Below are 15789 nucleotides of genomic sequence, written 5' to 3'. Positions count from 1 at the left end.
TGCAGCCTTTAAATAGCCATCCAGGGACACGTCAGTGCCATCAACAACCATGGCTCATTTTAACCCTTTTAATGTGGGAAAAACCTACCTTTGCATTTTTAACGATGCCAAAAACTGTTTGTTCCAACGTCACTTCCAATTCCAGTCATTGAAAACTGCAGGGATGAGACTGTATTTTCTGAGAAAAAAAATCTTTCCTGAATCTAGCTGTTATTAAGTATATCTAATTAATCCGAAACTAGGGTCTTAAATCTAAACAAAGGAAACTACAAAGGTATGAGGCGCAAGTTGGCTGTGGTTGATTGGGGAACTACATTAAGAGGTATGATGGTAGACATTTAAAGAATTAATACATAATTTGCAACAAATATATATTCCTTTAAGGCACAAAAACCCAACAGGAAAAGTGGTCCAATGGTGGCTAACAAGAGAAATTAAAGATAGTATTAAATCAAAGAAAGAGGCATATAAAGTTGCCAGAAAAAGCAGCAAGCCTGAGGATTGGGAGCATTTTAGAATTCAGCAAAGGAGGACCAAGAAATTGATAAAGAAAGGGAAAACAGAATATAAGAGTAAACTAGCAAGAAAAATAAAAACGGACTGTAAAAGCTTCTATAGGTATGTAAAAAGGAAAAGACTGGCGAAGGCAAATGTGGGTCCCTTACAGACAGAGACGGGAGAATTTATAATGGGGAATAAGGAAATGGCAGAGGAATTAAACAATACTTTGAGGTCAAGTTTAGGATGGCCGAGCGGGTGCGTTCGTGGCAGGGGGGTTCCTAAAATTGGGGAATCCCGGAGCGGGTCTGGAGCCCGGCTCCAACCCACCCACTTCCGGGTTTCCCAATGACGCGAATCGGTGCGCGTGCAGCCCCCGCATGCGGGACTCCCACCAGCAATTAAAGCCGGCGGGATGACAGTTTAGATAGTTAGGGAGGTACTTGAGGTCGTTGACGGACCTTATTGGGAAGAGATTATAGCAGGGATGTGATTTTGGACTCTCCTCAACATGTTTCCCATGCTGTGGGAAACACTTCCTGTTGTTGCAGACGTGTTCCAGTCAGCAGTCATTGGGAGATGCAGAGAATTCCTTGACAGTTGGGGGGAATACCTCATTCATTGCAGCAGGGTACTCTGTCACCTCAGACAAAGTTTTTCCTGCCACACCATTGTCTCCATACTCAAAATTATTACATCATACCCTAAACTCTGCTGTCCAAACACACTTACCTACTTTGCGGACCCCCTCACACTCACACCGTCAGGATCGGGGGGGGGGGGGTCCATAGCTGCAATCATCACTCCATTGGAGGACGAGCAATATCACCAGCCTCGCCAGGCACGCCGTCCACTTCCACCACGTGGAGCTACACAACACAATGCTGGGCAACAGGCACCTGCACAAAGTAGTCATGCAACTACACATACACCCACTGTAGGGTGACCCAATGGGTGGCATCAAGGGTGTTCATGGAGAACCTCATGAAAGGGTATTATTGCACAAGTCAGTCAAGAATGGCCAAGACGTGGCAGTAGTGGTGACAATATAATATGTAATGTGAGTTGATCAGAAATCAAATGTAAGTAAAAACCATGAAAAACTCTCAAACACCCTTGTGCATCCCCTTCATGCTCACGACACATTTGCCTTACGCTTCCTACTGCACATACGTGCTGCATGCCCTGTGGCTGCAGCACAGGTAGTGGCAGGTTGGGTGAGGCTGACCGTGAAAGAGATGCATGAGAGGGTGAATATGAGAGGGTGGCGCTGATGACCTCCTCTGCCACCTCGAGTCAGGCCTTCGTGGTGGCAGAGGCAGGCCACTTCCTCCCATCCGCCGGGTGGAAGATCTCCCTTCTCCTCCTCTTCCTCCTCCTCCTCACCCCATTCAGTAAGACCTGGAGTGAGGGGCATCACTAAACCTGGGAGCAGCCTTCCCCCTGGGCTGCTCCATGCTGTAATTTTGCCTATTTTCTGCAGCGTCAGTCAGTGGAGGACTGCCCCTTTAAATAGGGCTCCTCCAGCTGACAGCCTATGATGCAGGTGCACAGTCCGCCTGCTGCGCAGCTTTCCAGCGTGAAACCCGGAAGCCAAGGTAAGTGGCTTCAATTTACTTACGATCGCGTGCCAAACCCACCGATTTCATAGGGCGCATTACCCACGCGCCCAGTCGACCCCCCAGCTGCCAACCCGCCTCCCTCCTAATATTGGGCCCTTTGTGTCTGTCTTCACGGAAGATGACACAAAAAACCTCCCAGAAATACTAGAGAACCAAGGGTCTGGCGAGAATGAGGAACTGAAAGAAATTAGTTTTAATAAAAAAATAATACTAGAGAAATAAATGGGACTGAAAGTCAATATATCCCAAGTACCTGATGATCGACATCCCAGGGTTTTGAAAGAGGTGGCTATAGAGATAGTGGATGCACTAGTTGTCATCTTCCAAAATTCTGGAATGGTTCCTGCAGATTGGAGAGTAGCAAATGTAACCCCACTATTCAACAAAGGAGGGAGAGAGAAAACAGGGAACTACAGACCTGTTAGCCTGACATCAGTAGTAGGGAAAATGCTAGAATCTATTATAAAGGATGTGATAACAGGACGTTTAGAAAATAATAATAGGATTTGGCAGAGTCAACATGGATTTATGAAAGGGAAATCAAGTTGGACAAACCTATTGGAGTTCTTTGAGGATGTAACTAGTAGAATAGATAAGGGGGAACCAGTGGATGTGGCGTATTTGGATTTTCAGAAAGCTTTCGATAAGGTCCCACACAGGAGGTTGGTGAACAAAGTTACAGTACGTGGAATTGGAGGTAATATACTGGCATGGATTGAGAATTGGTTAAGACAAAAAACAGAGAGTAGGAATAAACGGGTCTTTTTCTGGTTGGCAGACTGTGACTAGTGGGGTACTGCAGGGATCAGTGCTTGGGCCCCAGCTATTCACAATCTATATCAATGATTTGGATGAGGGGACAAAATGTGATATTTCCAAGTTTGCTAATGACACAAAACTAGGTGGGAATGTGAGTTGTGAGGAGAATGCCAAGAGGCTTCAAGGGGATGTAGACAGGCCAAGAGAGTGGGCAAGAACATGGCAGATGGACTATATTGTGGAAAAATGTGAAGTTATCCACTTTGGTAGGAAAAACAGAAATGCAGAGTATTTTTTAAATGGTGAGAGATTGGGAAATGTTGTTCAAAGGGACCTGTGTGTCCTTGTACATGAGTCACTGAATGCTAACATGCAGGTGCAGCAAGCAATTAGGAAAGCAAATGGTATGTTGGCCTTTATTACAAGAGAATTTGAGTACAGGAGTAAAGGTGTCTTACTGCAATTATATAGGGCCTTGGTGAGACCACACCTGGAGTATTGTGTACAATGTTGGTCTCCTTACCTAAGAAAGGATATACTTGCCACAGAGGGAGTGCAACTAAGGTTCGCCAGACTGATTCCTGGGATGGCAGGATTGTCGTATGAGGAGAGATTGAGTAGACTATGCCTGTATTCTCTAGAGTTTAGAAGAATGAGAGGTGATCTCATTGAAACATACAAAATTCTTACAGGGCGCAACAGGGTAGATGCAAGAAGGATGTTGCCTCTGGCTGAGGAGTCTAGAACCAGGGGTCACAGTCTCAGAATAAGGGGTAGGCCATTTAGAATTGAGATGAGGAGAAATCTTTTCACTCAGATGGTGGTGAATCTTTGGAATTCTGTACCCAGAGGGCTGTGGAGGCTCAGTCATTGAGTACATTCAAAACGGAGATCGATAGATTTCTATATATTAAAGGCATCAAGGGATATGGGGATAGTGCAGGAAAATGGCATTGAGGTCGAAGATCAGCCATGATCTTGTTGAATAGCAGAGCAGGCTCGAGGGGCCGGATGGCCTACACCTGCTCCTATTTCTTTTGTTCTTATGTTCTAATCTATAATTATGTTAGTTTAAGTGAGTATTTTATCACATGGCTAGGGAGAACGGTACAAGATTTACCACAGCAAGAAGTGGGACAACAATAACAAGTGCTAGTTTTGTGCTGCAAGTCTCTAATCATTGTGATCGCATTTTATCTATGATATATAAAATTGCTATTGTAAATTGAGGTTTGCTTTCAGAATCACCTTGAGTTTAAAAAAGGTCTTCTTGCTTTTACTTTCTTAGCCGTGTGTTTGCACTGTTCGTCATTAGCTCTTCTTAACTGTTCACTGGGGTTGAATGTTCAGATATAGTTGGGTTTGGACTCAGATTCAGAGGGTTTTCTGAATCAAAGGCTGACTTTCAAATGGGATGGTGCATTAGTGCAAAAGGCCGCATTTGATAGTCAAGGACTTTAAAAAAAAATTATTCTAAGGATGTGGAATGTAAGACCGGCATTTATTGCCCATCCCTAGTTGCCCTAAGGAGGTGGTGGTGGGCCTTTTTCTTGAACCACTGGGTAGTTTAATAAAACTGAGTGGCTTACTAGACCACTTCAGAGAACAGTTAAAAGTCATCTAGATTGGTGTGGGACTGGAGTCACATATTGGCCAGACCAGGTAAGGACGGCAGATTTCTTTCCCTAAAGGATATTAGTGAGCCAATCGGATTTTTATGACAATCTGATAGCTTCGTGGTCACTTTTGCAGATACCACCTTTTTATTTCCAGAGTTTTAAAAAAATTGATTTCAAATTCTCAAACTACCATGGTGGGATTTGAATTCATGCTCCCTGGATTATTAGTCCAGGCCTCTGGATTATCAGTCCAGTAACAAAATCACTATACCACCATGCCCCTATAGAATGATTAGGAGAGACCATGAAAGCAGATACAGACACTCCCCAGCCCAGCATGCCAGAATATATGTCACATATCATCCTTGGGCTATAGATGGAAATCAATGCATAATGCACATATAATCAACCCCTGTCTCCATTGACACCTTCTCTACACTGCATGTCACTGAACTATCATAACATTGTATAACAATAACACCGCCCACCCAACTCAGGCTAACAGAAGGCAGGTGCATACTGCCTCCACACACCATCCCACCCCACACATATCCGTACATGCAAATAACAGCCTTTCTTTGACAACCACGGGTTTTTAAAAAAAGATTATTGTTTAAAATTTCTAACTTAGGCGCTTGATTTACTAACACTAGCCAAAATTAAATTTTAACCAGGATCCTAGCTGTATGTGTGTACATCTGGATCTGGATCTGATACAGTTTTGGGCACCGCACCTCAGGAAAGATATATTGGCCTTGGAAGGGGTGCAGCGCAGATTCACTAGATACCAGGGCTTAAAGGGTTAAAATATGAGACCAGCTTTCATAAACATGGTTTTTATTCCCTTGAGTTTAGAAGGTTATGGGGTGATCTAATTGAGGTGTTTAAAATGAGAAACGGATTTGATAGGATAGATAAAGGTAAGCTATTTCCTCTGGTGGGGAACTTGGAACAAGAGGTCATAATCTTAGCTCGGTCAGTTAGGACTGAAATCTGTTTTTTTTGCACAAAGGGTAGTGGAAGTCAGGAATTCTCTTCCCCCAAAAGGCTGTGGATGCTGGATCAATTTAAATTTTCAAGACTGAAATTTTTCATTAGGTAAGGCTTTCAAGGGATATGGAACAAATGGAGTTGAGGTACAGAAGACCCATCATCTATTGGAATGACAGAACAGGCTCGTGGGGCTGAATGGCCGCCTCCTGTTCCTAGATATGTGTATGAGTAGATCATGGAATGTGTGTATTTACATGAATAGATCATGGACAGTTCTATGTATATGAGTAGATTATGAACTTTGTTTATATATATGCGTAGATCATGGAGTGTGTTTATGTATGTGAGTAGATCATGGACTGTGTGTGTGCATGTGTAGATCATGAACTTTGTGTATGTATATGAGTAGATCATGGACTGTGTGTATCTACAAGAGTGCTTCATGGATTGCATGTATGTACTTGACTAGATCATGGACTACAATTTTATTTTCCAAATGAATGCAGATAGACTGAACTTGGATAAGTTTGGATTAAGCACCCCTACAGTTCACATCTGTCAGTCATACTTCAATTATCTTCCCAATGTGAATGGAGACGGCAAATCAAAGTATTCAATGTAGACTTTGTATGATAATTACAGATTGAGTGATAACATTATCTTCTAGACGTGAAATGAAGTGCTTTGTGTGGAAATTAATCTTTTTGGTTGATGAGTATGGTCAGAATGACATCATCACAGATAATTGAAGCATTGCTCATATTCTATTTATCCTTTCAGTATCTGACGGAGGAACACTGCGGACAAGTTCTGGTAGGAAAGATGATGAAAGTGCTTTGTTGGAAGTCCCATACTTAGTGGTGCAACCCACCCACACTGAGCAGTCATTGCTGATTCCCTGCCAAAGGGAGGTGAGAGCAACTGAAGGAAAGACAGCGAGCAAATGCACTGGAGGATGAATGAAAATTCACAGACCACAGACTGATCCTACTAACTGGCAAACAAGTACATCGACTCTGCAAACCTGATGCTGGGAAACTATCCATTTAAAACAAAAAGGAAACAATCTTAGCTTTGGAAGGTGTAAAATCAGCAGCTTTAGTAGTGAAGAATAAATAACAAGCCTGAGGTTAAGGACTGGCTTTACAAGTGCAGTTTCGATGTGGGATAAAGATTCTTTTCCCGTGACTGCAATAAGAACAGCCTCTTTAAAAAAAAATCTGCCTTTGGAAGGGGTTACTGAAAAGAAACAGCAATGAATATACGCAAGGATGAATTACTTGGGATGGTTCTGCTGCTGCAGTTTCAGTCTGGAGTAGGTGTTTTCTGGGAACGGTGAAGGGAACAGAGTGGATATAGTCTGTAATGCTTCACAAGAGAGACTGGAAGAAGAATGACGGCTTTTGACGTCCAAATTAATGGTGATAGGTGTCAGGACCCATGTTACTTTTATCTATGACGGTGACACACTTCAAATGTGATCGGTTTTGCTGATGAGTCTCGAAAGCTGAGGTTCAGAGAATGAGTTCTTTAAGTGAAGTAGGGAACTCTCTTAACCTGACCACGTACTCCTCTGCATCCTTACTGCTGAATCTTAGTGCACTCAGCAGCAGAGCCCTGATAGGACTGGCAAACAGATCTGGCTCTTGTAACTTAACCCTAGTCCCTGAAGCCCTACTAAACGAAACCTGCGGTGACAGAAAGGGGAAGAACTGGCCAGCTCTGCTTATTATCATCATAATAATCTTAACGATTGGTGGAAACATTCTTGTTATCATGGCGGTGTCACTTGAGAAAAAACTGCAGAATGCCACAAACTACTTCCTAATGTCTCTGGCAATAGCAGACATGCTGGTGGGGATTCTCGTCATGCCCATCTCACTGATCACTGTCCTGTACGGTAAGTACGTACAGCATTTTTCTTGGACAATAAAAAAATGTTAACTCTTGATGTGGTTTGTCTAAATCCACTTTCTCTTTGCTTCCCTCTGCCTTCTGTTGTGTGCAAAGCGAGAGGAGATTGAATTAATGCTGAGCAAAGCAAATGTGGTCTTAAACACAAACTGTTTCCTGACAATAATGTGGATGAATTGATTAATGTGATTTTCCTCAGTTCCGCTTCAGAACACTGCCCATTATCTATCTTGAATCTTAGATTTTGTTTCTCACAGGGAAGTGGGATAATGTTTGGCTTTTTTTTAGTTCTGTTATTTCCTGAATACACTAAGTAGTCTATGCTGTGTTGTAAATGGCCAGCCAGACAGTGAAGGGCTGACATTACACCCAAAACCCACAATCTCTTCCTAAGCCCACTCCCTTATATATGGGAGCCAGAGGGTGCCCAATTGTTCATGCACCTGAACTTAATTATTCATCAATTGATTTATGTACAATTAACACGTTCTTCATTGTGGAACAAAAATAGAGTGAGTCATGTGCCTTTTACTGGTTTTATATAGAGTCACGCAAGCAGAACTCCCCGTTCCTGAACGGTCTTCCTGTGTAGTTTTAAACATCTCCCTGTGTACTACTAAAAGCGAGCACAAGGTGAATTGATTACATATTAAACATGGTGCATGCGGCACATGTTTCATTGAAAACTCATTGTAAGCACCTGCAGTACCTGTTACTCCTCTAGGTGGCACTGTGATAGGTATTCTCATTGTTAAAGATGTCACACTGTGTGACGCACAATAGCTGCAATTTTATAGTTTGAGTATATTACCCTAAGATTGTGCAATTTGGTCACCGAGTTCCCATAAATCGCTCAAAACGCTTTCTGAAAATTTGTTGATTCACCCTTTTTTTCACATTAACTGAAATTTTTAATATCCAAAATAAGAGTTTAAATAAAATAAAAAATAAAGAGATACATGTTTCCCAATAATGTAAATTTATCCATTGAATTATCTTTGTGTCTTTTAATGCCTTACTTAAAGTTTTACTTGAAGGCTTCAGCCTCTCCCAAAAGCTTGGGCTTGGACTTAGAATCATTGAATCATACAGCACAGAAGGAGGCCATTCAGCCCATTGTGCATGTGCCGGCTCTTTGAAAGAGCTATCCAATTAGTCCCACTTAGGATGTGCAAAATTCAATTCATCTAATTAAAAAAATCAATGGAGTTTCAGTACCCTGGACATGATGTTATCTAGCAATCACTGAGCTTCATGCCACTCAGCAACTTTTAAAGGTTAAAAGATTTCACACTAACTAGAATTTTACAGCTCACAGAGCCCTTCACTGTTCAACTGCTTCTCTGTCTTGCATGAGCATAGCATTTTATGCAGAAAATTTAAATCACCTTCTCAGCATAAGATCAATCTTAACCATGTCCTTTTTGTCTCACCTGTGTTTATAACATCAGCATGGCCAACATAATCCATATGTAGTTTCTTTCCTCCTAATGTCATCCTCACTCTCCTAACATCCCCCTCTGCCCCAACATCAACAACAACAATCTATATAGTGCCTTTAACATAGAAAAATGTCCTAAGGTGCATCACAGAGGCATAACAGAAATAAATGATCGCCGAGCCAAAGGAGGAGATATTTAATGGGGTGACAAAAAGGTTGGTCAAAGGAGTAAGTTTTAAGAAGGGCTTAAAGAAGAAGACAAAAAATCTTATTTTGGATTAGAAATTTCATTTTATTGTGGAAAACAAGGCAGACAAAAATGTTTTCAGAAAGTATTTTGGGTATTTGATTGGAAACTGTGATGGCGGAATGTTTTAATATGGTTTTCCCATTATTAAATGTTTATATAAATGTTTGCATATAGAAGCTCATTGTATGTGCTCACATATGCAGATTTCATTTTAAATGTTGACATAAAGAGTGTTACAGAAAGTAAGTTTGTGGACAGAAGTTGCATGCCACATTCAAGATTTTTAATAATATACCAGCAGATTGCCCGTGACATTGCTCCTGATGAGTCGGAGGTTTTATTGGAACAGGGGTGTTATGCCAAGTAGTATTAGTATGGACAAGACTTATTAACATTGGGGGTGGCACTGGGATCTGGGAACACTGGGAAGGGCGCCCAGGGTCTAAGTATTTTGAAGGGGCCCCAGGTCAAGGGAGCATTGGGAAGGGGACCCTTGGGTTCCAGGCAGACTGGGGTAGTTCTGGGAATATTGGAGAGGGAGATCTCCAGGTCTTGGAGCATTGCGGGTGGTTCTGTGATCAGGGAGCACTGGGAATATGCTCCGAGCACTTATGAGCACTGAGGGTACTGGGATCTGGGATGGAGGGGTGGGCAGTCTGGGGAGGAGATTTTGGATCCAGCAGGATTGGGGAGGAGGGTTTCATAGCAGAGGGGGACAGAGACTGGCAGCATTGGTGGTTGGTGGGATCTGACAGTATTGGGGGGAGCAGGTTCTAGCAGCCTTGTGGGGGTGGTGGGACCAGGAGAATGAGATCCAAAATGCCCTTTCAAACCCCATACCATATTCCTCCTCTCCAACCTATCCATAGCCCTTTTTGTGCCCTCAGATAACCCCACCACCACTTTCCCCATCATCATCCAGTTCCTGTCTTTATATTCCTTAACACAATTAAAGTTAGTAGATGGAAAATCACAGGCTGGGGGTGTACAGTTTCCTGGTGTGTTCTCCTGACATGTGCGAGCAGTACAGAATTGGAAAATTTACTCTTTACTCCACCATTTATGAGTTTGCTGAATTAGACAATCTATAATAAACATCAATTTTCATAAACAAACAAAAACACTCAAAGGTTTATCATCCATGCAACTTCCAAGCTTTTGTGTAAAAAAAATTCCTTAAACCTCAAAAGAGAGAGATTCTTTAACTGAACTACAGTGCCAGAGAATGTAGTTTCAGCGTGACAAGTTTCCATTATAAATGGGGCAGTAGGAATTGATAATGACTAAAGCTCATAAGAAATGCGCACAGATGTTAGATTTTTAATATATTATAGATATATGTGTGTGTGTGTGTGAGAGAGAGATTTGACGTGGGTGATCAAGAAAATAAGAAAATAAGGTTGTAAGTTAAAAAATGTAATTGTTATTTTGTTTATGGTTCATTTAATTGTGCTTGTCAGGTGGAATGCAAGAAAGACTAACGATATGGGTGAGATTGAACTAGGGAGCGTTTGTGTTGAATGTAATTTCAGATTCATCATAAAAACACTAGGGGCTAAATTTTCCTCTCTACAGTTGTCTGCAAACAAATAGTTATAGGAGACTGAATTGATATCCATTTCTGAAATCATCACCGGAAACCTGTGTGTTCATATATGTCCCAGCCAGGCAAATGAGATTCATGTGCACTGAAGCACCCTGAGCGGTGTCAGGAGTGCACCGGGGACCATATTTTCCATAGATTCCTAACGCTAATGCAAAACTAGACATGCATAAAGATTTGTGCATTATGAGTAGAACATGCTGAAGGACTATTTGCTCGTGTTTAGAAATGCTCTGAGATAGCTCGTATTGAATATCGGATAGGAAAAAGTTGGCGAGCATGCTTTAACAAAGCAACATAAGAACATAAGAAATAGGAGCAGGAGTAGGCCAATCGGCCCCTCGAGCCTGCTCTGCCATTCAATAAGATCATGGCTGATCTGATCCTAACCTCAAATTTAAATTCATGTCCAATTTCCTGACCTCTCCCCGTAACCCCTAATTCCCTTTACTTCTAGGAAACTGTCGATTTCCGTTTTAAATTTATTTAATGATGTAGCTTCCACAGCTTCCTGGGGCAACAAATTCCACAGACCTACCACCCTCTGAGTGAAGAAGTTTCTCCTCATCTCAGTTTTGAAAGAGCAGCCCCTTATTCTAAGATTATGCCCCCTAGTTCTAGTTTCACCCATCCTTGGGAACATCCTTACCGCATCCACCCGATCAAGCCCCTTCACAATCTTATATGTTTCAATAAGATCGCCTCTCATTCTTCTGAACTCCAATGAGTAGAGTCCCAATCTACTCAACCTCTCCTCATATGTCCGCCCCCTCATCCCCGGGATTAACCGAGTGAACCTTCTTTGTACTGCCTCAAGAGCAAGTATGTCTTTTCTTAAGTATGGACACCAAAACTGTATGCAGTATTCCAGGACATGGAGGGGAAATGGAGTTGAGGTGTAGATCAGCCATGATATGATTGAATGGCGGAGCAGACCCGAGGGGCTGAATGGCCTACTCTTGTTCCTAATGTTTCTATGTTCCTAACATTTTGCTTGTAAGGACTTTGTTAAAGGCCAGTTGTGAACAACTTGTGCAGAATTATGCAGGCAGGGAGGAAGTTATCAAAAAGTGAGTATTGAACTCTGGGTGAAATTTGACATTAATCAATTTAAAGAATGGAATGATTTTAAGATCTTTGATACACGTAAGGGGGTTTTGTTACTTTTTTTTTACTCTAGATTTTTTTGGCTACTGTGTTTTGGGTGATTTGCGTGTCTGAGCCCCAGTTCCCTATGTCTCACTTGTTCAGATATTGAGGTAAAATTGGCTGCATGTCCAGGGAATAAACACAGAACCCTCTTCAGTTTATTTCAGTCTGTGGTCTGATCAGGTGCCCCTACCTAGTCCTCCTTGCCTTCAGAAAGTGGCAGAATTACACAACTTCTAGCCTTTGTCTGAAGCTTTAACTGCCAAATTTGTGAAACAACAATAGAAGAAGTGAATTGTAGCAGTAACTATTCCCCCCTCCCCACCCACACAATGACAACAACTTACATTAATATAGTACCTTTAATGTAGTAAAACATCCCAAGGTGCTTCACAGGTGTGTAATCAGACAAAAAATGATCTATGTTTTTGTGATCGAAAGGCTGTTTCCAGTGGGGTTCCGCAGGGCTCAGTACTAGGTCCCTTGCTTTTTGTGCTATATATCAATGATTTAGACTTAAATGTAGGGGACATGATTAAGATGTTTGCAGATGATACAAAAATTGGCCGTGTGGTTGATAGTGAGGAGGAAAGCTGTGGACTGCAGGAAGATATCAATGGACTGGTCAGGTGGGCAGAAAAGTGGCAAATGGATTTCAATCCGGAGAAGTGTGAGGTAATGCATTTGGGGAGAACAAACAAGGCAAGGGAATACACAATAAATGAACTCTGGGTGAAATTTGACATTAATAAATTTAAAGAATGGAATGATTTTAAGATCTTTGATACACGTAAGGGGGTTTCCTTATATTTTTTTTTACTCTACACTAAGAAGTGTAGAGGAAGTGAGGGGCCTTGGAGTGCCTGTCCACAGATCCCTGAAGGGAGCAGGAGAGGTAGATAAGGTGGTTAAGAAGGCATAAGGGATACTTTCTTTTATTAGCTGAGGCATAGACTATATGAGCAGGGAGGTTATGCTAGAACTGTATAAAACACCGGTTAGGCCACAGCTTGAGTACTGCGTACAGTTCTGGTCACCACATTACAGGAAAGATGTGATTCCACTAGAGAGGGTACAGAGGAGATTTACGAGGATGTTGCCAGGACTAGAGAATTTTAGCTATAAGGAAAGATTGGATAAGCTGGGGTTGTTTTCTTTGGAACAGAGGAGGCTGAAGGGAGATTTAATTGAGGTATATAAAATTATGAGGGACCTAGATAAAATGGATAGGGAGAACCTATTTCCCTTAGCAGAGGGGTCAGTGACCAGGGGGCATAGATTTAATGTAATTGGCAAAAGGATTCGAGGGGAGCTGAGGAGAATTTTTTTCACCCAGAGGGTGGTGGGGGACTGGAACTCACAGCCTGAAAGGATGGTAGAGGCAGAAACCCTCATGACATTTAAAAAGTACTTGGATGTGCACTTGAAGTGCCGTAACCTACAGGGCTACTGACCAAGTGCTGGAAAGTGGGATTAGGCTGGATAGCTCTTTTTCGGCCAGCAGAGACAGGCCGAATGGCCTCCTTCTGTGCTGTAAATTTCTATGATTCCTCAGCCGTGCTAAAGTTGCAGTTTGCGGCCTTTACTGTCAGCCCAGCTGTGATCAACTGATTCGTTGGGGATAATTTTAACCCCCAAGAATAGGTGGGTTGGGGGCAGGCGGTAGGTTAAAATAACAGCTTTTTGGAGCGGGACCGCATCCCGGCTCCAACACGCACACTTCCAGGTTTGACCCAGGCTCATTTGGACGCTTGTGCGCAACAGACACCTGGAAGTTCGCCTTACTTAAAGCCGAAGGGCCGATACTTAAAGGGGCAATGTACCTCATTGAAATAGGTGAGGTACTTAAGTGTTTGTGTATTACAAAAGTAAAATGAATTTAACCTTACCTGTTCAGGTGAAAGCAGGCAGGAAGGGCTAGACCCATGAGGTGAGTGCCTTTGTTACACTGCTTGTGGGCCCGGAGGTGCAGGAATGTTTCATCCAGGCCCAACAAGCTCACCTGATGGGACATGACCCCACTATCAGCCAACCCCACCCCGATCCCCAATGTTGGACTCACCCCCACCCCCGATGCCTGGACCCCCCCGATCCCCGATGCTAGAACCCCCCCCCAATGCTGGACCCCCCCCCCGATGTTGGAGCCCCCCACCAATGCTAGAACCCCCCCCAATGCTGGACCTCCCCCCCCCCGATGTTGGAGCCCCCCACCGATGCTGGAACCCAATCCCCGATGCTAGACCTCCCCCAATGCTGGACCCCCCCCACCGTGCTGGAGCCCCCCCACCCCGATCCTGATGCTGGCTGGACCCACCTGATTTCATCCGCGAACCCCCTATCCACCCTCTGATTTGTTCGAGCCCCACAATCTCTCTCTCCTTCCCGCCCCCCTCTCTGATTCACGGCCCCTTTCCCTTCCGACAGGCAGCCAACCTGTCAATCTGGCTGCATGGAAAACCCGGAAGCTCAAATACTCACCTTCAATTGAGTTGCAATCGCAGATTGCGAGGCACTCAATGGGCTTCCGGGTTTCCCACCCGAATATCTAGGGACGGGCTGGGTTCTCAGCTCCAAGTTAAAATCATGCCCAATGTGTTAGTGATGTGGGTGAGGTGTCCATCTGTAGGTCCGACTGAAAATGGCAATATCCTCAGTGTGTAATGGGTTTTAATCCCTGACCCCTGTCAGAACAGAATCCAACAGGCATTGGAACGTGGCAGATTCATTCTTCATTCCAACCGTAAACTCATGCAGCTGTGGCAAGGAGAGGGCAGCGGCAAAGTGTCCAGTAAAACCTGGTGACTTTGTTATGGACCAAGGTCAAAGTGGCTTTAGCTTACTCATAGTGGTTTGTGAAATTCAGACTTAATGGAGGCAATATTAACCTAACCCGACCGTCGGGAAATTGACGAGATTGGGTGCAATGTTGGTTTTACACCCTGCCCGATTTTACTCTCCATTGAAGTCAATGGAGAGTAATTTTAGGCAGGGTATAAAACCGGTGTTCCACCCGATCAAGTGGGATTCCTGTCCAGCGAGTTAGGTTAAAATTACCCCCAACGGTTTCGAAAATTCTTTGGTCAGTGCTAGAGTCTGCGGGGTCACTGGGTTAGGCGCAAACACCCACCTGCACATGCAGCCAGAAACTCCGGCACGTGCCAACCCACCCCTAGGGGTGTTGTCCAGGCCTCCTGTCAACTCCTGGCCATCGTCCTATCAGACTCCTGAGTACTCACTTGGAGAACCAGCCACCACCTGATCCCCTTCCATATTTAGGAGCGAGAATTCCTGGCTTAGGGTGCCTACATTTATGGCTATACCCTCTAGCTGTCAATTGCCATGTAAGGGGAAAACAGAGGTCTCATGGAGTCCAAGGCCGTATGTGTGTCACATACTGTGGGCGCTGAGCTGAATTTTGGAGACTGGGCCTTTTGAGAAGTAACTAAACATCAAGATCACTGCTGCTCTGATGCTCATTTTCACCTGTGTGCGTAAGTTTCTTTTTTCCCCTACCCTTTAACACGCGAAATCGTAGTATCGGTTCTGACTGATGCTCATATTCCAGAATCTCGACATTCATGAGCAATCAATTACAAGCCCGATGTGAAAAAAAGTGAGAAATGAAACATGTCAAAAGTTGAACTGATTTGTGCACAGATCGGACCTTGTGCAATGTAAGCGTATGATTGTTGTTACAGTGAGAATATCACTCAGCAGCCCATGTCACTGCCAGTATTGGTGGTGTTTCATTATTAATTAGTAGAAGTGATTAAAGTTTGTTTCTTATTCTTGGTCCTTGTTAGTTGCTGGGATTATTGCAATTTTTGGAAACTAACTTTTAATCAAAACATGATGTACTGGAATCCTATTGACAACAACGAGCTGTGCCTAGGTTACACTGAAAATATTTCTAATAATACATATTTAGTAATATTTTACTT

At 43.2% G+C, this 15789-nt stretch overlaps 1 protein-coding gene across 1 annotated transcript in view; it reads left to right on the top strand.

The window, feature by feature from the left end:
* Positions 1-6959: 6959 nt before the first annotated feature.
* The window catches only part of htr2aa (5-hydroxytryptamine (serotonin) receptor 2A, genome duplicate a), a 114005-nt gene continuing 105175 nt past the window's right edge, over positions 6960-15789 (top strand). Inside the window, exon 1 of the mRNA XM_067992274.1 lies at positions 6960-7391. Coding sequence (XP_067848375.1) covers positions 7013-7391 — 379 coding nt within the window. The 5' untranslated portion in view covers positions 6960-7012. The remainder of the gene's footprint in view (positions 7392-15789) is intronic.

The sequence above is a fragment of the Heptranchias perlo genome, chromosome 11 (assembly GCF_035084215.1).
Source record: "Heptranchias perlo isolate sHepPer1 chromosome 11, sHepPer1.hap1, whole genome shotgun sequence".
Lineage (NCBI taxonomy): Eukaryota > Metazoa > Chordata > Chondrichthyes > Hexanchiformes > Hexanchidae > Heptranchias > Heptranchias perlo.
Note: the sequence above shows the minus strand (reverse complement) of the source record. Positions and strands in the feature narration are given on the sequence as shown.